The 23,620-nt window shown below is 40.8% G+C and overlaps 1 protein-coding gene across 4 annotated transcripts in view; it reads right to left on the minus strand.

Moving 5' to 3' along the window:
- Positions 1 to 23,620, minus strand: part of PHACTR2 (phosphatase and actin regulator 2) — a 264,289-nt gene that overhangs the window by 182,271 nt on the left and 58,398 nt on the right. Inside the window, exon 1 of one of the 4 annotated variants that reach the window (XM_059177362.1) lies at positions 10,117 to 10,202. The exons of the other annotated variants lie outside the window; for them this stretch is intronic. Within the exon in view, the coding sequence (XP_059033345.1) occupies positions 10,117 to 10,129 (13 nt within the window). The 5' untranslated portion in view covers positions 10,130 to 10,202. Of the gene's footprint in view, positions 1 to 10,116; positions 10,203 to 23,620 lie in introns of those variants that run through there. 4 annotated transcript variants of the gene reach the window in all.

Genomic DNA, 23,620 nt, shown 5'->3' on the forward strand with positions numbered 1-23,620 from the left:
AATTCCGTTTACTTTATTCCTATCCTGATATGTCTTCCAGAAGCACGCTCTTGACTCTGCTTTTTTTTCTTTCAGCTGTATCCTTGGAGACTTTACTCTCTGAGCCTCTGGTCCCACCTGCCATCAGGGAAGTCCCCGGCACAAATCCTCAGCTAGATTGGCCTGATACTCAGGGAAACAGGGAGGGGGCAGACAAGTCAGCTTCTTACTCCTACAAGGTAGTTATTTCTGAGGGTTGGTCTTATTTGTTTTCACCCTGGTTGTCCATTTGAATATTCTGGGGAACTTTTAAACAAATACCAGTGTCCTGACCCCTCTCCAGGGACTCTGATCTAATTTGTTCAGGGTGAGGTCCAGAGATTGGAATATGTTAAAAGCTCTCTAGGTGATTCTAATGGGCAGCCAGACTTGAGAGCAACCACTCTAATTCGTTGGAGAACACAACAGATGGCTCTGATGTGCCAACTGGCCTCAAGATGCCTACAATCTGGTTGGGGGGAAAAAAAGATGCAAATAGAAAGTAATCTCAGAATACCATCAAGTACAAAGCTCTGCGGTGAGTTCTTTTAGTGCCCTGAGAAGAGACAGGACTCCAAGGCCAGTTGGGAAGATGGGGTATGTGCTGGGTCTTGAAAGGTGGCTGAGATTTTGTTACGTTCCCTCTTCCCATCCCCACTGCCATCACCCCAACCAAGCACTTTCTAAGAAGATTTCATTCTTAGGAACTTCCATCTTGCTTCTCTCCTCTCTGTTCTTCCCATGTTTATGCCTTGAAATCATCAATCCTACCAGGCCATGCCTCTGCCTCAAACCCTTCCAAGGCCCCTGCGAGCTTGTAGAACTATGTCGAATCTCAGACCCTCCATGACTGGTCTGGTGGTCTTTCTCATTACCAGTCCCTTCCTAGCAAGATGATCTTGCTTTTGTTCCTCAAACATCCCCATCCCTTTCCTGTCTTGGGGCTTCTGTATCTGCTGGTCACTCTGCTTGGGACACTTTTTCCCTGGCTCTCAAGGGACTGATTTCCTTTTACTCCTCAGGTCTCAGGCTGCATGTCACCTTCTCAGGGAGGCTGTCCTTGACCAGCCAGTCTGGAGTATTCCTCCACCCCAACCTCGTTCCCTATCCACATGCCAGTTTATGAACTTAACAGGTCTAATCACGACCCAAGAGTTTTCTCTCTTCATTATTAAGTTTTGCTTTTCCTGCTAGAAGGAGCTTCTATGATGTCAAGCTTTGGCTCATTCCTTGGTGTCCATGCTACCAGCACAGTGCCTGGCTCAGAGTTAGTGACAGAGAAACAGCTGGATATATGGATGAAAGAATGAACAGCGAGGAGGGGATGGCATTGTAGGTGGGAAGAAACAAGAACAAAGAGAAGGGAGGAGTCTTGTATAGAACACACAGAAGACCAGACCTGTGGAAGCAGAAGATACGTGGGCTATAACTGAAATAAGGGTGAGCAAGTCATGTACAGTTACTGATAGCTGTTACTAATGAAAGTCAGAATTGAAACTTCACATCTGTTAAGGTGTAAGAAAACTGCACCAGGACCAAATGACTCAGGTCTAAGAAAGGAAATCATGTCTCTAAAACCCAGAAGGTAATGGAGCATAATTTTAGTCACTATACATAATTAGAAGATCAAATATTTGGAAAAAACTGGTTTATGTGAGGAAATTCAAAGTGTAATTTGGGGGGACAGATAGCTGGATGTTGGGGGTCCATCTTCTATCATGAGAGACTGTGGACTCTGAGAAGCAAACTGAGGGTTTTAGAGGGGAGGGGTGTGGGGACTTAGGTGAGCCTGGTGGTGGGTATTAAGGAGGGCTCCTATTGCATGGAGCCCGGGGTGTGGTGCATAAACGATGTATCTCGGAACACTGAAAAAATAAAATAAAATGAAAAAAATTATTCAGAGTTACTTATGGAAAAAGTCTGTATGTACTTTGTGTCAAACATGTGTTAACCTATCTCTGAAACCACTACTTCTCTTGACTTATCTGTCGAAATTTGAATAAATGAGAGTATTATTTCACAGCATGTCTTCCAATCTTGTAGTGGTTCAGAGTCATGGAGAGTCTGAAAAGAGGTAATGTACAATGTAACATGTTAGCATTACTGGGGAAGGATCTAGTTATGCACAGGTGTGGTGAAAGCAAAACCCCCATTATTCTGTGATCTTCCTTGAACTATGATCTTTCTAGAGGAAAATGAGAGCGTAAGTTTCTTCCATATTCCAGAAAAAAATTGTCTAAATATTAAACTATCACTTAAAAATACTTCTATGCCTCTTTTCATAATTTCTATTAATGATCCTAATGTTATAATACCCTTCAAATGAAATTTTTAAAGATTTATTTTTATTTTAGAGAGAGAGAGTGGGTTGGGGGTGGAGGTAAGGGACAGGGGAGGGGGAGAGAGAAACTCAAGAAGACTCCGCTCTGAGCATGAAGCCCGACACAGGGCTCTATCCTAGGACCCTGAGATTAGACCTGAGCTGAAAACAAGAGTTGGTTGCTTAATTGACTGCGCCACCCAGGCGCCCCTACAGTCCCGGCTTCAAATGAAATTTTTGAATATTTTTTTATGGCAGTAATAAATCTCATAGGTGGACTCTATAAAAAGGTATTCTATTTTATGAATGATTGTGAAAGACACTTCACAACTACCTTTTTTTCTTACACATGTACTGATCTCTAGTAAACTATTCAGATACATGATAATACCGTGTTTGACACTGAAATTTGAAAATGAATTTCCTTTTGGAAAAATTGTCCTAAATTAATGAAATGACAAATTTGATTTAATTTTGAAGCATTTCTTATATGATTCCTACATCCCAGGCACTGGACTTGATGACACAGAAGATATAAAGTTGAAGAACCTCTAGCCTCAAAGAAATGTGAGATTAAAAATATGCTGGGTTGAATTTTGCTATCATCAAAAAAATCTGGATTCAAGTTTATAAATCACCCACAAATTTATTGAGTGAGTTCGTACTTAGCCTCAGTTTCCCCATGTTTGACTTGGGGAAAATATTCTTTACTCACCAAAAGATTGCAAGTATTAAAAAAGAGAGAGAGAGAGAGAATGGTTGCAAGTATTAAGGATGTAACAGGTGTAAAATACTGAAATTGATGTCTGGAGCATAATAGGGCTTCAAAAAAGGTAATCATTCTTCCTTTCAAGACATTTAATATTGAGTTAAATATGACTTGCCTTTGTTATATACACTCTCAATGCCTGACTTATAAACTAGAACTTCAAAATTAACTTCTTTACATATAAAACCTCCTAACGTCCCTTTTTAACAATGCATATGAAATGTTATTTGAATCAAGAAAACCTGCACATTACTCCTAATTTCAAAGGCGTAGTTGCATTCCATTCATTTCCAAAGCTGACTAAGTCTAGCTGCCTCTCCTTCTTCCCTGCATCTGAGGGTGATGTTAATGAGCAATGAAATGCCCCAAAGCCTAGAAATAAGGAAGGAGGAATCCTGGACATAAATGACACAGATACTTAATTTCAGAATAAGCAAGCTCTGATATTTATCCAAGTGAATAGTTTGCTAGTTCTCCCAAAATGGCTTCTATATGAGGAAACAGAAAATGGAGAATTCAGGAGAGGAAGAATAGGATGAAAATGAAAAGCAAAAATGAAAATGAAGGGATTTTAACAGTGATTCTCAAATCTGAGTTCTACACCCTGTTACCAGGCATCCCCCAGAGAACCTGTGGTTAATATGACCGGGAAAGGCTGCAATCTCGATTCTAGATTGTGGGACTTCACAACAAATATTAGCACAGGTAAGGAATTCTGTGTTAATTCTATTAGCATGTGTGAAAAAGGAGTGAGATTTAACTACTATCCTATGGCATTCATGTGCGATGACATATCGTTTAGAAAATGTTGGGTTACGGATTTCCCTACTCTGCCACCAAAACGCTTCCTTGCGGACTCTCCGTATCTCTTCTATTGTTTCTTCTTGACCCAAGCAAGCTACCTGACAAGAATTCCTATTTTATTTTATGGACATAGGAAAATTCCTTTTGCCTTTGGAAAGATGAGTGGTTGCAAAGGAAAAAAAACCACTCAGAACTAATTCTAACAATCGGGGGGAAAAAAACCCCAAATCCAAAATTTTGTTTTAGAAACAATGACTTTGTCATCCTTCCCTACACTCTGAAGCCGAGACTGTTGGTTCATTCTCAGGAGGTCAAAGCCCCCCCTGAATTAGAGTACAAACTCAGAATCAGACCCATAAATACAAACTGATGGTTTCTAGAGGGGTGGGGCTGGGGAAATGGTCCAATGTGTGAAGGGCAGTGGGAGACACAGGCTTCCAGTTATGGAAAGAAGAAGTCACGGGTATAAAAGGTACAGCATAGGGAATATATCGATGATACTACAATAGCGTTGTATGGAAACAGATGGTGAATACAGAATAATGTATAATAAACTTGGCGTATTCACTATGGTGAATACAGAATAATGTATAATAAACTTGGTGAATCACTATGTTGTCTACCTGAAACTAATGTATAATAATTTGCCAACTGTACTCCAAATAAAAACAAACAAACAAACAAGAAAATTTAGTACACTTTTCAAGTACTTTTATGTACATGAACCTATATTTCCTTTGACTTCTACAATAATAATGGCACGTTGAAAAGAAACATTCCAAAAAGCAATAAAATTCTTTATTAAATTTTAATCTCTCCCTGAGAAAAATAGCTTTACGTGAAACTGAGGTGTTCTTAGAAATACTTATTTGAGGGCACCTGGGTGGCTTAGTTGGTCAAATGTTGGCTTTCAGCTCAGGTCATGATCCCAAGGTCCTGGGATGGAGCCCCACGTCAGGCCCCCTCAGCCGGGAGTCTGCCTCTCCCTCTCCCTCTGTCCCTCCTCTGCTTCTCATTGTCTCTCTCAAATAAATAAATAGATAAAGTCTTAAAAAAAAAAAAAGAAATACTTATTTGATGAACTATAAAATGCTACAATATCACAATGGACTTCACAATAAACGCAAAGGAAAATACTGTAATTACTTGTTTTATAGCAAATAAAATATTCAATAATAAGCATTTTTATGATGTAAGAGGCATTTCGGAAAATAAGAATCAATTTCTTTTTTAATTGAAAAGAAAATCTGTTCGAGATTTTTGTCAAGTATGTTAAAAGAACTAGCAACACTATGTTCTCCTACATTGAAGCTTTTAACCCCAAACTGAAAAATGCACACACAAGCACATATATAAAATGCATTATATGCATGCAAATGTATGTATATGTATGTATGTGTGTATATAACATTATATTCCTAAAATGTGTCACGGTTAACAAAACTATAGCTACTAAAACCAAGATATCATGGAAGTAAGAGATGAGAGGAAAAAAAAATTAAATTGCACCAAATATAGTTTTCAAACATAGTCAAATGTCCTAGAAAGCATTCATTTCCAAAACAAATTAATTCACATAGGAAAGTCTGCTCCATTAGGTAACCCTTCTCCTGAATCACCATCTGTAGCTGTTTAGGAACTTGGCGATGGCAGCCCTAGCTGCTAAGGTAGATTCTCCTAGGAAGGTTTTTTGAACCAATTTGAAATAAAATGTTTGTGCTTACATTTTCTTATATAACAGCCTAGCCTTCACCAAAATTATTTCAATGCTTAGGGGCATGTTTCTCTGGACCTGGTCTTGTCTCCATCTGCTTTGACAATATTGTCAAGAAGCATTTGAAAGTCTCTTTTCTCTACATCACCTATAGGATCCCCCCACAGCCTGGGGGGCCTGGGATAAGGAAGCAGTAATTGCTGTTGGGTTTACTGGGATGAACTAAACAAATCAGATAAAAATAGAAAAGATTTTAAATTGGAGGTAACAAACAAAAAAACCTGCATTATTCCAAATCCATGGTTAGTAAGGAATTTTATGTGCATGTGCACCTCTGTGTGTGTGTGTGTGTGTAAGTCGCCACTGAACAGCTATTGGGGCTAGTGGGTAACATAGAGGTATTTCAAACTCAACAAGCCCCAAATAGAACTCATTGATTTACTTTAAAACTCCCCTGTGTCCCATAGTATAGGATTATTATGATCCTAGATTCTCACTAGAAACCCCCAAAGTCTGCTTTGATTGGTCTCCTCCCCCTACCTCCTCATCTACTCATCAGGCTCTCCTAATGCAATGCACCCTTCCATCCTACCCCCATTTCACCATTGACCTCAAGTTCCAATTATGCTCTTGGTACAGCCACATGACTGGTGTCTGCCTCGAAGTGCTTACCTTTCCACACCATCATCACACTGCGAGAGCCATCCTGCTAGAGGACATATTTATTCATAAAGCAATCCTGCTTCAATTTTTGGATGGTTCTTTAAAGAGCCAACATGCCTTGAGAAGGACCGTATAACAGCCACTGTACCAAATTTTACGTGTAGTATCTTATTTTCTCTTCACAACAATCCTATGAGATGGATACAGTTATTGTTGGCACTCAAAATTGATAAAATAAAGGAATGGGCTTTAGATAGCTTGTTCATGGTCACTAGGTTGGTTGGTGGCAGAGCCAGTGTTCATCTCAGATCATCTGATACTCTTGATCATTTCTTTATGAATCTTCCCTCAATCTGGTTCCCTAATAACCTCCCAGACTTTTTTTTACAACAAACTGGTGGACTGTGAATTTCTAAAATTTATTTACTGTGCCTCAAGGGTCAAAAGCCTGGAAGTCACTAGGCTGGGATGTAAGCGGTGGGGGTGGGGGAGTGCACAGTGATTCTCCCACCCACCAGCTCCCTTCCAAACGAGGGTGCCTCTTAGGACCACACTCGGTAGTGGAAACACCCTGATCTCAAGCAATGAAAAATCTGCCCCACCAAGCCTGCAGAACTTTTGATAATACTCTGTCCCTGTAGAATATGAAATAGCATTTCAAAAGCATGGTTTTTCCGACATCAATCACACACTGCTAATCAACTTTGCTGCAACATCGCTTCCAAGACTCATTCAAGAGAACCACTTGAGGAAGGGGAGGGAGAGGATACCAAAGCAGGGGCAGAAGAACCTCGACTGAGGCTGTAGTCACAGACTTGGTACCGGTAAAGGACCACCGCTTAAGTTGTTACAGAATTTATAAGAAGAAACAGTCACATAAAAAAGAAGAAGAAAAGGTTAGATATTGCTAATACTGCCCTGACGTATTCCACACGCACTGTTTGATAAATATTTTATTGTTATTCCAGGAAAAGCTTTTAAAGGAATACCTAAGCCAGCAATTATAGGGGAGGGATGTCTCCTTCTCAGAGATGGTAGGCATGCCAAAGACAGCTCTCTGTAAGGAAAGGGTGGACAGACTCACATGCTTGCTGAACTGTGCACAGACAGGCGTAAAGAGCCGGAGGCCCAGGCAGCACACTCTTCCTATGTGTTAACGGCAGGAACTGGGAACATATCTCCAATGCAATGTTGTGTGTGATGTTAATACATGAGATGTGCTGGGCGTGTGTGTGTGTGTGTGTGTGTGTGTGTGTGTACTCTTAGTTGCGTTTCTGCCTCATAATTATCCAAACCCCAAAACAGAAAGCCCTGCCGGAAGAAGGTCTTGAAGCTGCTGATTTAATGGTGAGAACTGTATCCAGCTCTGACCTGCCAGCCTCGGCCATTGGGGCCTGAACCCATCACTGACTGGACATATTTAGGCAGACTGTTTAAATCAAATGGGAGAAACTGCAGTGCTCCAAGTTAACGGGGTGGGGGGGGGGTGTCTTCGTCTAATGCTGAAGGTATTTCCAGGGATTTTTTTGTTTGTTTGGTTGTTATTTTTTTATTTTTATTTTACTTTATTTTTTTGGCCACTTACCAGTACTATCTTAAATGCCTTGCCATAGTCAATTCAATTTATTGAAGTGCATGTGTGTGATGAATGTTTACATTTCCCTGCTATAAGAGAAGCTGTTTACGTCATCAAAAAATTACCATGAAAAGTCATCACTGACAGCTACTTGGCCATTATAAGATGTTATTTCTGAAGTATTCAAACAATGCAAATTAAAAGCCTATTATTCCACTCGAAGGCATATATACCTATATTGGAAGTTTCACCAAAAATTTGCAATGATCTAGAAATTGCTGCTTTAAAAGTCACTTGACAAGGTGCATAAATATTCTTTCTTAAAAAAGATTTTGTTTATTTATTTGACAGAGACAGCAAGAGAGCACATAGGCAGAGCAGCAGAAGGAGAGGGAGAAACAGGTTCCCCACTGAGCAGGGAGCCCAATGGGGGGCTCGATCCCAGGACCCTAGGACCATGACCTGAGCTGAAGGCGGTCACTTAACCAACTGAGCCACCCAGGCGCCCCAAAGTGGATAAATATTCTTAAATGTGTCAGGGGCAGAGGTATTTTATTAATGCTATTTGAGAGCATAAATAAATATAAGTACAAATTGAGAAAACACTTATCCCCCCAAGCTATAGTTAGACTAAGAGTAAATCATAACCCTCAGCATTTTTTATACCTATAAAAAGGCTGTTACAGTAGTTTCTTTCCTTTTCTTAAATGGCCTTTAAATAAATATATGAGTCAGTTAAGAAAGGCATTTACTTGAATTAAAGTGATAATTCTGCCAGGACGTTAGTATAATTAATTGTGGGTGGCAGAAGTTTTAAATGAGGCTAAATTAGGGATTCTGGTTTATTTATTTTTTACTCTCTCTACCTCTATAATTAGAGAACTTTTTGGTGGATCTTGAAATTGTGCCTTGTCATGGATTATCCTACCTATGACAAGCCTCATGGCATATTTTTTTAATGACCAAAATGGGGGTTATAATATACACATACACATATATGCATTTACATCAAACCAGCATCCTTCCTACTACTACTATTGCTACTACACACACACACACACACACACACACACACGTGTGCGCACGCCCTCTCTCACACACACACACGCACACACTCCTCCGACACTTGTTTTGTCTCTTCCACAACCCTGAAATTCTCCTCCCTAATATTTCACGGTTCCAATTCATTTCAACGCCTTCAACATCAAATACAAAATTATTTTAGTCACAGAGTTTATTCCTGGTAAACTACTTCATAAAAGAACTCCAAATTTCTTCTTGCCTTGCCTTCAAAATTTCTGCTCGCCAAGGTTACTACCTGCAACCAAGGTCTGAAATAGCCACATGTCACAAACAATCGTGTTTTACTAAACATGGTGGTCTTCCCGAGGAGGAGGGCGTGTTTTGAATGCTGCACCCGGTCAGCAGGTCTGACCACTTCTCGAGGCACTGGAGGGCATCACTACGAGAAACTGAACTAATGAGGTTCAGGAGACAGAGAACCCACAACCCATTTGGGAGAATTCTGCAGTTAGTGTCAATAATACTGAAATGAGGAAAAGATACCTTCTAAAAGTTCAATACAGCAAAGAAAAAAAAAGTTCTGCGGGAGAGATAATTTTATGCTCATCATGTAACTAGAATTAGAGTATTTCAACAGCTCTATCTGTCCAGCTGGCAAGACATTAAAAACAAACACATTTTAAAAAGGTCCATACATGATGGGCCACTCATGTCTACACTCTGAAATTAAAACTCAGAGGATATTGAAACATTGTCTACATTTCATCCTAATGTGAAGACGCAGCCCAAGACCCAAGAACTCATCTGCTATTACACTGGGCAGATTTAACGCTGGGGAAAAAAAAAAAAATTGTCTTTAGCTCATTAAGCCCATCTACCTTTTGCTACCCCTTCATAATAGTTTTTTTTATCAACTGTATGCATTTTTCACCGTTTGTTCTGAGCACAAAAGGATCGCACAGCACACTTCACGCAGCCTAAAGAAAATAACAGTGCAGTCTGGAAAAAGGGGAATGTGGAATTAGAATCTGCATTCCCAATCGCTGAACTTCAAAGCAAACACTGATCGCCTAGTGGACAATGCAGCAGGGTTAGCACATTCCATGTCTCCAGGGCTTGAACACTGAAGTGCAGAATAAGACCAACAAATCAGCAAACCTTCTGCAGCAAAGAATGCAGCCTGCAAACGAGCCCAGAGGCTGCGAAGAATTCACGCTGGCTTTACCTACCGGCATTGTCCATGTCTCAGGAGTGGCGAGGCGGGTTCTGTAAGCCTGGCAGCCGGGGAGCCCCAGCTCCTCTCCTGGCTAACGAAGCACCCTGCCCTTCTGCTGATTATGAATCCTTGCTGGCAGCACACAGAGCATACTTCATGCACTGTCTGCAGGAGACACCGCCAGGAAATTTATACCTCCAAGGATGACAAACAGCCATTAGCTCCATTACAGGCTGATTAAGAGAGACTGAGCCTATCAAGTGGATACTTGAATCCACTGGGGTTTTCACCTCTGTTCCAAGCAAAGGAGAAGAAAAAAAAAATCACTGCAATGTTGAATGTACTGCACATTTCAGAAAAGAAGTGCACGTGCTATGCAGAACACGGTGCTTTTCCAAAAGATGCCCGAGCAAACACAAGCAGCAAGAGGCATAGATAATTAAAAGGTAAAAAGGAATCTTTAAAACCTTAATGAATTATCCTTTCTTTGGGGCCGATCTAAATGTGGTCCAGCCTTTATCACTGACATCACCGAATGACTGGGCAACTTTTCAATTTAGGATTTTAAAGTTTGTGGTTGTGTTTTTGTCACTATCATTGGGGGTGGGCAGGGAAGAACAGTCTCTCATTTCTGCTCTAATTAAATGCAAAGGAGCTGAGTATTGTCATCCTGCTTTAGTTTTGTTTTCATCATGACGAGGTGTCCCTATTCCTGGTCAGAATTTCTGCCCACCTATCCTCGCAGAGAAATTCAGAGGAATTTCACTAACCATCACCAATAACACTAGAAAGAACTGTCAAAAGATATCAGGGGACCTTTCCACATGTTATAGTCTGTAGCCACCTAAGGAACAGAAAGCTGAGGATCAAGAAAAATGCATTTATTTATTTATTTTTTTTTTTTAAAGATTTATTTATTTATTTGACAGAGAGATCACAAGTTAGGCAGAGAGGCAGGCAGAGAGAGAGGAGGAAGCAGGCTCCCTGCTGAGCAGAGAGCCCGATGCGGGACTCGATCCCAGGACTCTGAGATCATGACCTGAGCCGAAGGCAGCGGCTTAACCCACTGAGCCACCCAGGCGCCCCAGAAAAATGCATTTATGAGCACAGGAAAGTACATTTCTTTTCTTTAATTTGACCATGCAAAGACACAAAGGCACCTAAAACTACTTAGGATATCAAGGCATGAAGATGGGCGGAGTGCTGAAGAAATTGTGTGTCCTAGCCTGTGGCTGTTATGACACTCGGTTCTGGGGACAGCACAACTCTGATGTCTACATGCTCTCAGATACAGTGAAAACATTTACAGCACCCTCATTTGACCTGTGATACAATGAATCTACAGGACAGTAAGGGTCTACAGCTTTTTTATTTGACAAGATTTAAAAAAACAGACCCTCAGGGTTGTTCCATTGGAAAAGCAATTCACTTATTTCACATTTCTGTATACCACTGGCATTCCTGGTGACAAACCACTTGCAAATTATTTATAATCTTGTCTTCCATTTCCACAGCTTCCAAGTATGTTTTTACCATTACTTCCGGTTTCCCTATAGATTTGAGGTTCCCTCATTGTTTAACCAAAAGAGTCCATTTATGATATCCGTACTAGTACAAAAATATTTTCTTCAAAGAAAAGTTGAATTTTTGCCTTGAGACTTTATCCCCCTTATTTCAATTCTGTCACAATTCTGAAGACATAGAACTCTATTAATTAAAAAAAAAAAATCTTCATATCGGCTTTTTTAAATGCCCGAATCCCGTAAGACTGCAATCACTGTGGCTTCCGTACCTTGTCTGCTTGCCCTGATTAGGACCGCCAAGCACCCAGACGGAGAGTCATGGGTAGAAATCTAGGGCAAGTGAGCTAGGAGTTAACAGGAAAATATGAATGACAAAAGGAATGACAAAATTTCATGAAGTTTGGTATTTTGGTAAGCAGAAGCTAAGAAGTATTATGTCCTGACAGTGCACATTGACCCCTATGAACACATTTGTATTGGCTCTTGTACACGGTTCAAAATGAGACTCTCGATTATTTTCATTAATACAATTCAGTCACCAAATTATAAATGGATTGCATGCCAAACGTTTGTTTTGTCGGTCATTTGAAAAAACATTTGTTCTCATAAATACTGATTAGGTTCCAAGGACAGACCATTAAACGCTGCTTAACTCATGACATGATTTATATAATGACCATAATCTTGTATACACAATTCCAAAATCCAGTTCTGAAAATCTTGAGGTTCTTTGGGTTTTTTTTTGTTTGTTTGTTTGTTTTTTAAGTACGGCTCCAAAATACATTTGTGCCACAACATGACTCAAAGGGATGGGAGACTACTTAAGATCTTTGCTTATCTCACTTTGAATAAATACCATGGTTTACAACAAGAGTTTTAATGTTACTGTTACGAGAATCTGCTCAGACTCTGCTGGGGATGATACGCCATATTTTGTACATGTATTATGTTGCCTTCCTAAAATGCAAAAATTCTGAATTCTCAAACACACCTGACCCCAAGGGCTTCAGATGAGGGAACACGGTCCTTCAGTACCTTTTTTGCAATTTAAAAGGGTGGAAAATCATCCTTTATACCATTTTGCCACAGGCTCTCCTTCCTTATTAGGAACTCTCTAGCTACCTCCCTCCCCTGATGGGGACCCTACTCAAAAGTCTCCAGCTGCTTTGGAAGATGCAGGAGATAAACAAGGGATGAGCAACAAAGAAAGATGTCTGGCTATTGTGAAACTAATGCCAAGTTAGCTATTGGGGATGAGGCTCTTTGCAATCAGCGTAAGTTGCTGCGGACACATCTGCTCTGTGTCCCTAAGCATTTGCCTCCAGCCCCCGCTGCCCCTCTTTTTTCCCTACCTGCCATCAGGAGTTGGCACTGTAACAATGAAAAACCACAATGAGTGCAACATTTTCCTCAAGCTCCAGGGAGAATCCACTCCCTCTCTTGATTTCATTCAGACCCATAGTCTGAATGACTGACCCATAGTCAACGTGCTCTAGTTGTGGGGACGCCTGCATAAGAAATGTTTACCAGGCCCTTTCTCATCTTCCCAGAGATGCTGTGTGGCCCAGCAGGAGCACCAATAAGTTGAAAGGTCTATAGCATGTACTAAACATAAGCTTGGTTCCTGTGTTTATTAACTTTCCCAAATGTAGATTCCTTAGTTCTCTTTGAATCAGACTAGTATGTTTGAGGCAGTGGTGAATTTGGAGCACCTGTATCCTAAACACCACCAGTGCCATCCCACCTACAGAAAGAAGGTTTTAACCTGTCACAGAGCCGGGATGGAGAAGGGGGTGTTTAAAGAACTGTAAGCCTGAGCTTGTTTGCTAGGTGTTTGCAATTCCAGACCTGACCTGCTAAGGTCATAACAAGACTGACTACCAGGGGGCGGCAGGAGCTTTCAGATGCGCACCTGCTGATAACCTGGCCATTATCATATCATTCTTTGATAACTCTATTAGCAATTCTCTCTCAGTTTCAAAGAAGAAAATGTTGCAGCTTCCTAGAAAAGCTCTGCTTATTTCGTATTATTTCTTAATCTTCCTACCAGGCGCTTTCATATGTTGGGACACAGAGGGAGATAAGTGGAATCATGCTCTCCCTTTCCTGGCTATCGTCTGACTGTAAGCCAAGCCCAGGTAGCCCAAGAGCAGTGCAAATGGTTACTGTGGGGACCAAGAAGCAGACACATTTTCCCAAGAGGCGTAGCAACTCCAGAATTATAGGCTAAAAATGTCATGGTTTGGCTTTAAGGGGACCAAGTGGGATACTTCTCCGTAAAGTTAGACTTTGTTCCTTAGAATGGAAACATTAAGAGAACGAATTGTCCACGTAATTATATTGCTTGGCCCAGCAGATCCCTCAGATACCTAGAGCACCCTATCAGCCTTCTTGATCTTCTCCCTTTCTCATTCACCCAAAGAAATCAAGAAGCGCTAGGGCTAGGATAGTGACTACCAATTAGGAAGTAGTTAAGCTTGCTCCTAGTTCCTTTGGGAATATATTCTACTGGAAATCTGTTCTGAAAAGATTTCAGATACTGCTTTTACAAGAACAGCTAATTGCATATTGACAGTGACAATGAGCAAAGTGCTTGGATTTATAACGCTCCTAAGTCCTCAACCAAATCCCTGCACTATCAAAAAAAAAAAAAAGTTCACAAGAGTAAGTTTTGTGACAGATAGTATTTCCAGGAGGAACAGGGCAAAAAAAAATTAGACATTTATCTACTGTTCTATTATCTGGACTTTAGGAGAATACTTACTTGACATGCCCATGTTTTCCATTATTCCTAACCACTGTCCTTTGAGATTTCTCTTCTGGTGTAAAGTGGGAGGGGGTGCCTCCAGAATTACTTATTAACATTTGTTTCTCTTCCCTTGTACACAGTCCTTTAAAAAGTCCTTCTTTTCACATAGACTTAAATAATACCTTAATGTGAAGCCATGACACTTTTCAGCATACTTGAAACTGGGCCTGGTGATTAGACTTTAATGAAGCTATAACTATCAGACAAGGTCATCTGATACGTTTGGTCAAGGTGGTTTGGTGAGTCCACACTTGGACACCACCTTCTGCTCCACACATAGAGCAATGATAGATAAAATATTAAATAGGTCACAGCCAGGCTTAAAAAGCTAGATAACCACTTCCATGAATCAGAAAGGAGCCAAAAGCTCAAAGTAATACTAAGGCTTCTGCTCAGGCTCCTGTGCTCAAGGCTCAAATGAGGCTAGAGGCCCAGCATGGCTCCTACGTGGTGATGGCTTACAGAGAGCTTCATGTGAGAAGGGTGGGGTGAGAGCCAGGCTCTGCTCCGATCAAGTCCCCTGAATCAAGAAAGGAAGTTGGGGGGGGGGGAATGACTATTGACCCATTTCTAGAAGCCATGACTTTATCAAACCTAAATGGGCATGGGGAGGATAAAGCCTCAAAACCAGGAACAAAATCAGCTTCATGCTGGTTCCCTCCATACTGTGTCAGTAATATCCCCCTCAAAACCATGCAGGAACCCCAAGATGTCTTTGCAAGAGCCGACTTGAGCCTGGAAGAGCAGAGGGCAAGGTGGAGGCAACTTCAAACCACAGAACTATGAAAGAGGGGGAGAAAAAGAGAGTCAAAATCAAACAAAAAAAAAAGCAAAAAAAAAGAAGCCAAGACAAAACTTTCCACTCAAAATGAACATGCGAGCTGAATTCCAAATTAAGATTGCTAATATTTCCAAAGCAAGGAAGTAAAATAATCAATAAAACATGATTTCCATCTTGATGATTTCAAGGTTATAGAAGAGTCTCATAAAGATTTTTTAATAAATGTGTTTATCAAAGAGATAAGTGAAAGCATGACATCAAAAGCAAATAGAAAAAACAAAAACTGAGACAAAAATACAAGAATATGGAAGATAACTCGCAGGAAATCTTGGAAATGAAAGAGAGAGTCATAACATTGAGACCAACACAGACTTCTCATTAGCAATCACTGATGCCAGCAAGCAAGATGCTGAAAGAAACTGTCAACCTTGAATTTCACGTTAGGCTATACTCCCTTTCATGAGCAGAACATTGGCACTTTCGTAGACAAAGATACAGAGACTAAAAATTACTAAAGGATGCACTTTAGCAAGATGGAAAGTATACCTAGAGAGAAGGCAGAAGATGAAAAACTGAGTTAGAAGCTGATAACATGTATTAGTATATTTAAATAACTATTGATTGTGAGACAATCATTTCAAAATTAACAAAAACACTGAAAAGCAGAGGTCAAACTGGAAAACATAAGTAAATATGAGGGGGATGTTCTATGAGAATTCTGAGTGTCAAAGGAGAAGAGAAACATTAAGAGAAACATTGAATAGTTTTAGATTTAGATTCAGACATAATGAGTAATTTTAGATTTTAAATTGAGAGATATAGGGATGCCTAGGTAGCTCAGTCAGTTGAGAGTCTGCCTTCATCTCGAGTCCTGATCCCAGGGTCCTGGGATCAAGTCTCACATCAGGCTGCTTGCTGTGGAGAGACTGCTTCTGACTCTGTCTGCCTCTCTTTCTCTCTCTATGACAAATAAATAAATAAAATTTAAAAATAAAATAAAATAAATTGGGATTTTTATTTATTTTTTTATTTAAGAATAACCACTAAAAGAATAGAAGTAGTTTGGTTACTTACACTAATAGTCTCTATAGTAGATTGAATATTTACACCAAGGAGGGTGCAAAGTGACCCACTGTTGTGAGGAAATAAATAATTAGAACTTCTATTAACACTTAGATTTATATAAAAGAGAAATTGTTAAGCTATAATAATATTTAATATACAGAGTTTCATGGCACCTTCACGTCTCTAAATGCCAGACTGAAAACATAAATAGTTCCACAATGTGGAATCAACATAGATTAGGAAGCTCAATTCTTTATCCGGTTTGAGCAGCTTCAAAATGAAGAATTTCAGTGAATTTTCTGTTGTTTTTCCTTTTTGTGTGTGAGTTTTCAACTCATTTGCTAAAATCCAAAGATGGAGTACATATTGATCAGTTTTCAAGAAGAACCAATGACAATAGGCAAGAAAGCCATTTACTAGCTGAATTGCAACCAAGAATTTGGATGAAAGGTTGCTGGCAATGAATTACAATTTTGCAAGCTCAAAGGTACACTCCTTCAAAAAGACCTCTTTCTAACTCGGATTGTCATTAAAGCCACGTATCAAGATAAACTCCTAGAGAACCAAACCATGGGCTTGCTGTTTCTTACAAGATTTAAGATTTAAGAGCTTAAACCATGATTTGAAAATTAATAATGCATTCTGTATCTTGCCTCCTTAAAAAAATTAGTAATTTTTACCCATAGGACTTTAATCTTATTAAAACAAACTTCTGGGGCGCCTGGATGGCTCAGTCGTTAAGCATCTGCCTTCAGCTCAGGTCATGATCTCAGAGTCCTGGGATGGAACCCCCCTGCATCAGGATCCCTGATCAGCATGAAGCCTGCTTCTCCCTCACCCACTCTCCCTGCTTATGTTCCCTCTCTTGCTGTCTCTGTCAGATAAATAAGTAAAATCTTAAAAAAATAAAAAATAAAAAATAAAACAAACCTGTTATTTTTGAAATATTGTTTATTTCACCTTGACCTTGACCTTAAAAGTGTTTTGTTTTTCAGCTACATAATATACATGATATAATATTACAGTGGTCCATGTATATAATTTCTAAATTAATAAATATACATGTATCGAGAGAACATGCTAATTTTTTCTGATTTAGATTACTGCAGTGTTCTGCTTGTCAGCCATCTGTAGCACCAACTCCCTCCATCAAAATTCCGTGTGTTCCCCTGATTCTGATTCTACTCTTTGTTATGTCTCTTTTTTCTTTTTTTAGGGCCCGCTGCTATTACCACAGAGGGGTCTGCATATCCACCTTCCCTCTGTTGGTCACTGAATTCTCAGGTACAATCTCACTCCCTTTGAATCTCAGCAGATCCCATGTCTCACTTCTTGGAAGAAGGGTCAGAGGGGTGAACTTTTCTTTCATGAACCCTTACCTCACAGGGGGTATAGCTCAGTGGTAGAGCATTTGACTGCATGAACCCTTACCTCTTAATATGCTCTACCAAGGTTTCCCAAACTTATTTCACCTCCTCATGGTATAACTCTTAGAACTCCAGTAGAACTCATGCTTATCTGACTACAGTCTGGGAAAACCTAGTAAAAAAGAAAAAAAAGGCATTTAAGCCATAATTTTTGTCTCGAACCTTTCTGGCACTTCATGTTGGTTTTGGTTACTGCTCCTATAGTGTGACAAAAGACAGGCTTCCAACCGTGTGCTCAGGGAGGTCCACTTGAACACAGAAGTCCCTCATTAGTCACAAAAATGAGAGTCCAGGAGTGCATTTCTCTTACCGTAACGATACAAAAGGATGAGAGGCAATAAAAGATCCTTTGGACCAAGGAGTGCTCACTGGAAGATCTTACTTACAGTGACTCTCAAAATAAATGTGTTGGTGGCTAGAAAGCCAATAGAAGCCACCAGCCCATCTCAGTGAAAGAAACCAAGAGAAACATGACAAAGTCACAGAGAGATGGTTTCCCAATGTGTAAGATATATTTAGTTTTTTCATTCAACCAATAAGCCTGGGTTGCCCCACGAAGTAAATCCTGGCATCCAAATGGGATTTCCTGGGTGTGAGGCTAGTGTGCCTCAGCTCCCGGGGTTGTAGCCCAACACGAAATTGAAGGTAGACCTGTGCATTGGCTTGGCTTGGCACAAACATCCAGGGGAAGCCTTGGGCTGTTATGGTGAAAACTATCTCATCAAGCATTGCCTAGCGACTTACCCCCAGGAGGGTCTTTCCCCAGATGATTCTGACTGCAGGAGACCACTGACAAGTTTCTTCTTTCTCTTCCAGATCTGGAACTCAGAACTGATACCTGTGTCTGGGTTACAGGCTACTCACCCTAAGAGCATATCACATTTTTGAGCACTGAATATTGGCCAGGCACTGTGCCTAATTCTTTCCCTGTGCATTATCTCACTTAAGCTCAGCAATAAGATCGAGTTCAGTACTATTACCATTATTTCCATTTTGTAAATGAAACAATTAAGACTTGGAGAGGTTAAGACGAACCTAATTCAGGTTGCACAAATTAGAGCTCTGGACTTAAACTTAGGTCATTTTTACTGTAGTGTCTCCATCTCTAATGTCTAGATGCTACAGTATTTACCAGGAACAGGGAGGCTCTCTGGAGAAACCCAACCGCTTTTTATAAAATCTTGTTGGTCGCATTCCCAATTTTAATGGCAAAGAATAATTTCTTTTAAGGCTTCAAGTCTCTGTCTCAATTTTACTAATAAAACATGTAAAGCTAATCTTCTATGCCTTCAAAAAAAAAAAATCTACTGGTCTTCAAAAGTACTCAGAAGCATTGGTATGAAAAGAAACATGGTAGAATTTCTGCCTGTAAAGGGATACATGCCTCTTTCTAAATTCCAGGAGATAACTGCCTTTAAAAATTATTTCTGAAGGGAGGCTAAATTATAAATCTATAAATCAAAGCAGAATGATATATGCTTACCATTATCCAGATCAATTTATTTATCACTTCAAGGATTTTTTAAAATAGTTTTCAGGAATTTTACAAATGCTTTATTATGGCCAATGCTCAAAAAATTATTGAGTTGGCAGCGATATAGCCGGGTCCCCGGAATGCAGAGGAAGGCATCTGTCTGATTCGGTGCTGAGTAATTGGCAAAAGAGAGCTCCTGACTCCATCCATCACCCAAAAGCGTGGCCTGTTGCTTAAAAGACAGTTACAGCTGCTTTGTACATGAGACTACTGTTAAAACCAGCAACCAGAGGGAAAAGCGGGTTCACGGAAACTTCTCCAGGAACATCACCTGAACAGGTTCTCTCTATAAGCCATCACACAGTAAAAACACGACAATGCTCATCCCAACCAGTTAGCAAGGTCCCCCCCGCTCCAACAGACAGATGGCTGCCACGTACACGCTGGCCTGAGAGCAGCTTGTCACCTGAACACTCAAAGACGACCGTCTCTAATAGGCTTTTAGAAAGGGTCAGAGTACTGTTCTCCACGATGAGCAATCAAGGGCTGCCAATTGACCATCTAACCAAACCCGGCCTGCTAGGTTTGGTTAGATGAACATCTGGTAAGGCCAGACCTTGAGAGCTTCTGGCAAGGCATATGCTCTCAATTTGCTGAAATACTCACTCCTCCCTATTGTCTTCCACTGAGCTGCACACACCTATGTGACCTGCCTGGGTCCTGAAAGTGTTTGTGCCCAAGTCAGCAGCATCGACTGAGGACCTCTCACACCCCTTCCCGACTCATAGTTCTATAGAGAAATTGTGGGATATTTTAATTAGCTGTATAGTATGGAGAAAGAAGAAGGTTTAGGCTGGATTTTTTTTTTTTTTTAAGATTTTATTTATTTACTTACCTGAGAGACAGAAAGAGAGAGAGCATAAGCAGGGGGAGTGGCAGGCAGAGTGAGAGGGAGAAGCAGGGTGAGCAAGGAGCCCATGTGGGGCTCGATCCCAGGACCCTGAGGCAAAGGAAGACGCTTAACCAACTGAGTCACCCAGGCAGGCACTCCCAGACAGGATCTTCAAGCGCTTTTCCTGCAGGATGGCAAGGGCAAAACCACTCTCCAACCAAGAAGACTTTCTTCCTGGGATACTTCTCTGGGATTCATCAAACAAGGTATCCTGGGTTCTGAGGGACTTCAACTTAAGCAGCTGAACATTGTTTTAGTAACAAGGTGTTTCTTACCTTGGATAATTCCTGATGAAATATGTATTGATTTGCTCCGCTATAATGTATAGCCCCTGAAAGCAGGGATCTAGTCAGTCTTCACAGCTCTGAGACTATTATTAAGTGCTCAGCAATTGTTTTGAGAATGAGTACCTGATGAGGTAAGTGACGCACAGAGAAATACACAAACACGGTGGTTCGGCAGGGCCCATTCCTAACCTCAGCCCCTTCACGTTTCACCAACAGGAGAATTCCATCAGGCCAAAAAGGTACGGGTCACTTTTTTTTTTTTTTCACTCATTCATCAGTTTCTGCCTGATCTCCTTAAATAGCCCATTGAAAATGTAGTTTCCTCTTACAAAAGTACATTTTGGCATCCATTAGTAAAAAATGGTAAGTACTATTACTTACTTAGGCTTCAGATTAATTGGGGAAATGATTCTTTTTCACCATGTGGCTTTTAGCTCTTTATGCAGGCACCCACTGAAGCAAGGAGTTAACTACCCAAATTTCTTGTATCAACGCGGGACACAGAGAGCTAGCTAAGTGCTGAGTACGTGGAGCTTGCCTGGCTGATTTAACTGGAAGCTGAAGTCTCAGATATTTCCTAGTAAGACCATTGTTCCAAGGAAATGAGGGATAAGATCCCAAGTTTAATGACTAGGATCTCATCTTGTGCTTATGTTTCCCACCACTAAATCTGGCACAGATAACAATGAGCATCTAAATGGTTATAGAGGGGACAGAGGCCAAGATGGGCACATAGGCCAAGTTCGGGAGCCGGTGTGGTTGCTCTTAAACAATGAGTTGTCCTATGGTGCTTTCTCTCCTGTATTCACAGTTCTGCTTTCAATTTGTTTTCTGCATTGCCTTTTCATCTTTTTAAAATTAAAAAAAAATTCTTTTATATTTTTAAAAAATTATTTTATTGAAGTACCATTAGTTAACATATTCTCCATTACTAGCGTCAGATGTAGAGCTCAACCATTCATGCGTTGGATATAACACCCAGTGCTTATTATATCACGTGTCCTCCTTAATGCCCATCACCCAGTTACCCCTCCACCTTCCCTCCAGCAGCTCTCGTTTTGTTTCCTATAGTTAAGAGTTTCTTGGGGCCCCTGGGTGGTTCAGTTAGTTAAGCGTCTGCCTTTGGCTTAGGACATGATCTCGGAGTCCTGGGATGGAACCCTGCATCTGGCTCTCTGCTCAGCCGGGCTCCGCTTCTCCCTCTCCCTCTCCCTCTGTGCTCTCATTCAAATAAATAAATAAAACCTTTAAAAAAAAAGTCTCTTATGGTTTGTTTTTGTGTTTTCATCTTTATTAGTTTCCTGTTGCCACCAAAATACATCACCATGAATTTAGTGACTTAGAACAACCTCGATTAATTCGTACAGTTCTGGAGGTTAGACATCTGAAATAAGTCTTATGGGATTAAAATCAAGGTATCGGCGGAGCTGAATTACTTCTGGAGGCTTCAAAGGAGAATCCATTCCTTGTCTCTTCCAGCTTCTAGAAGCTGCTAGCCTTGGCTTATGGCCATATCACTCCAGTCTCTATTTCTGCTGTCATATTGCCTTTTCCTCTCTGACCTCCTTGCCTTTCTTTTATAAGGACTCTTGTGATTACACTGAGCTCAATTAAATAATCCAGGATAATTTCCCCCAATTCAAGGGTCCTTAACTTAATCACATCTGCCAAGTCCCCTTGTCATGTAAAGTAACATATTGACAGGTTCTGGAGACTAGGAAGCAGACCTCCTGAGGGGAAGGAGAGGGAGACATTATTCAGCCTGCTACATCACCATTATCTTAACAAACTACAAGTCATCAAGCAAGTCATTTTAAAAGTTCCCTCTCTCTGGGATCATGCTGAAGGACAGCCCAGATGCCCCCCTCTTCCCCCCTTCTCCTCTAGGTGCACCTGAGGTCTTAAATGGGGGCTAATAGGTAGAAAGCGCAGTAGGTGGTGGGCCGGTTCCAGAAAAGGCCATAGTAACAGCAGGATCTGAGCAGGGAGTGAAAAGGTGTAGAGGGATTATAAAGAAGAGTTTCAATACCATGGATTTGGGGGACTTCCCCGAACCTAACTGCACCTGGCATTCAAACAACTGGGTCCAGGATGCCCCTGAGGCTAACACCAAAAGTGCTTAGGCCAATGTTGGGTTAAAAATTCAAAAATTTTTTAATCGGAGCACAGCTGAAACAACACAATTCCCCTCAACCTTCCCAGCACTCCTTAAAGGAGTGGAGAGCAAGCAGCTCAGAAGCAGCATTTATCCCATTTCTTGGAGACGAGGCTGAGTAACTGTCTTTCTGGAACTCACTGGGTTTTCCCAGTGACTACAGTGGATTTTCCCAAGATAAAAATGAATGGATTCTTCAACAGTATGAAGAGTGACAACATGAGAGGGGAAAAGATACACCAGGAGTAGAAAGAAAGATCCAGGGTATAGGGCACGATGATGTGGCCTGGATACGGGAAGAAAAACAAAGGAAGGAGGGAGACAGCAGTGAGCAGTAAGGGCAGGATGCTGGGCAGACCCGAAGGAGCAGAGGTGGGGAGGGGGTGCTGAGTGAGTTCGCAGGACTTGCCTCAAGTGTAGCAAAGCTCTCAAAACAACCCAATAGTTGGATGCCTTGATTCTTACAGAAAATTGGTATTTCTATAGCTAAAAACCATTCACTTACTGAAAACCCGTTATAGTATCCATTCACAAGTGTTCGCTGTCAACATTTATTACTGGTACTCTGACGCCAACATAAATAAGATGGTGTGTTTGTTGATGAAGCTCAGGTAGATAAGAACCTCTGCTACGAGCATAACCACCAAGAGGGATCTGAGAAAGATGGCCTGTCTAGTTAGTTGCCCTCAACTTGGAAAATGGAACGTCCGCTGAAAAGACACAGTGCCAAGACAGAGGAGGCAAGGAATAGGGTGATAGGTAGATCTGGCTTGCTGGGGACAGGGCAAGCATTTTCCATGGCCAGTTTTGCAAGACTGACTCTCAAGGTTCAGTTGCCATCCGCATAGGGCTGTAAAATATCTACAGTTCATTTGAGAACAATTACTTACTTAAGTTTGATTACTAGTAAACTGTATTAACTTCATAGAATCTCTAGAAACTGAATAAATTTCCAATATGCTCTTATTCTTTAAAGTGCTATTTTAAGAGCCCCCCCCCCCCCAGGAGCGATTACTTATATCAGAAATAGTTTGAGCCCCTGAA

Source organism: Mustela lutreola, chromosome 6, assembly GCF_030435805.1.
Source record: "Mustela lutreola isolate mMusLut2 chromosome 6, mMusLut2.pri, whole genome shotgun sequence".
Taxonomy (NCBI): Eukaryota; Metazoa; Chordata; class Mammalia; order Carnivora; family Mustelidae; genus Mustela; species Mustela lutreola.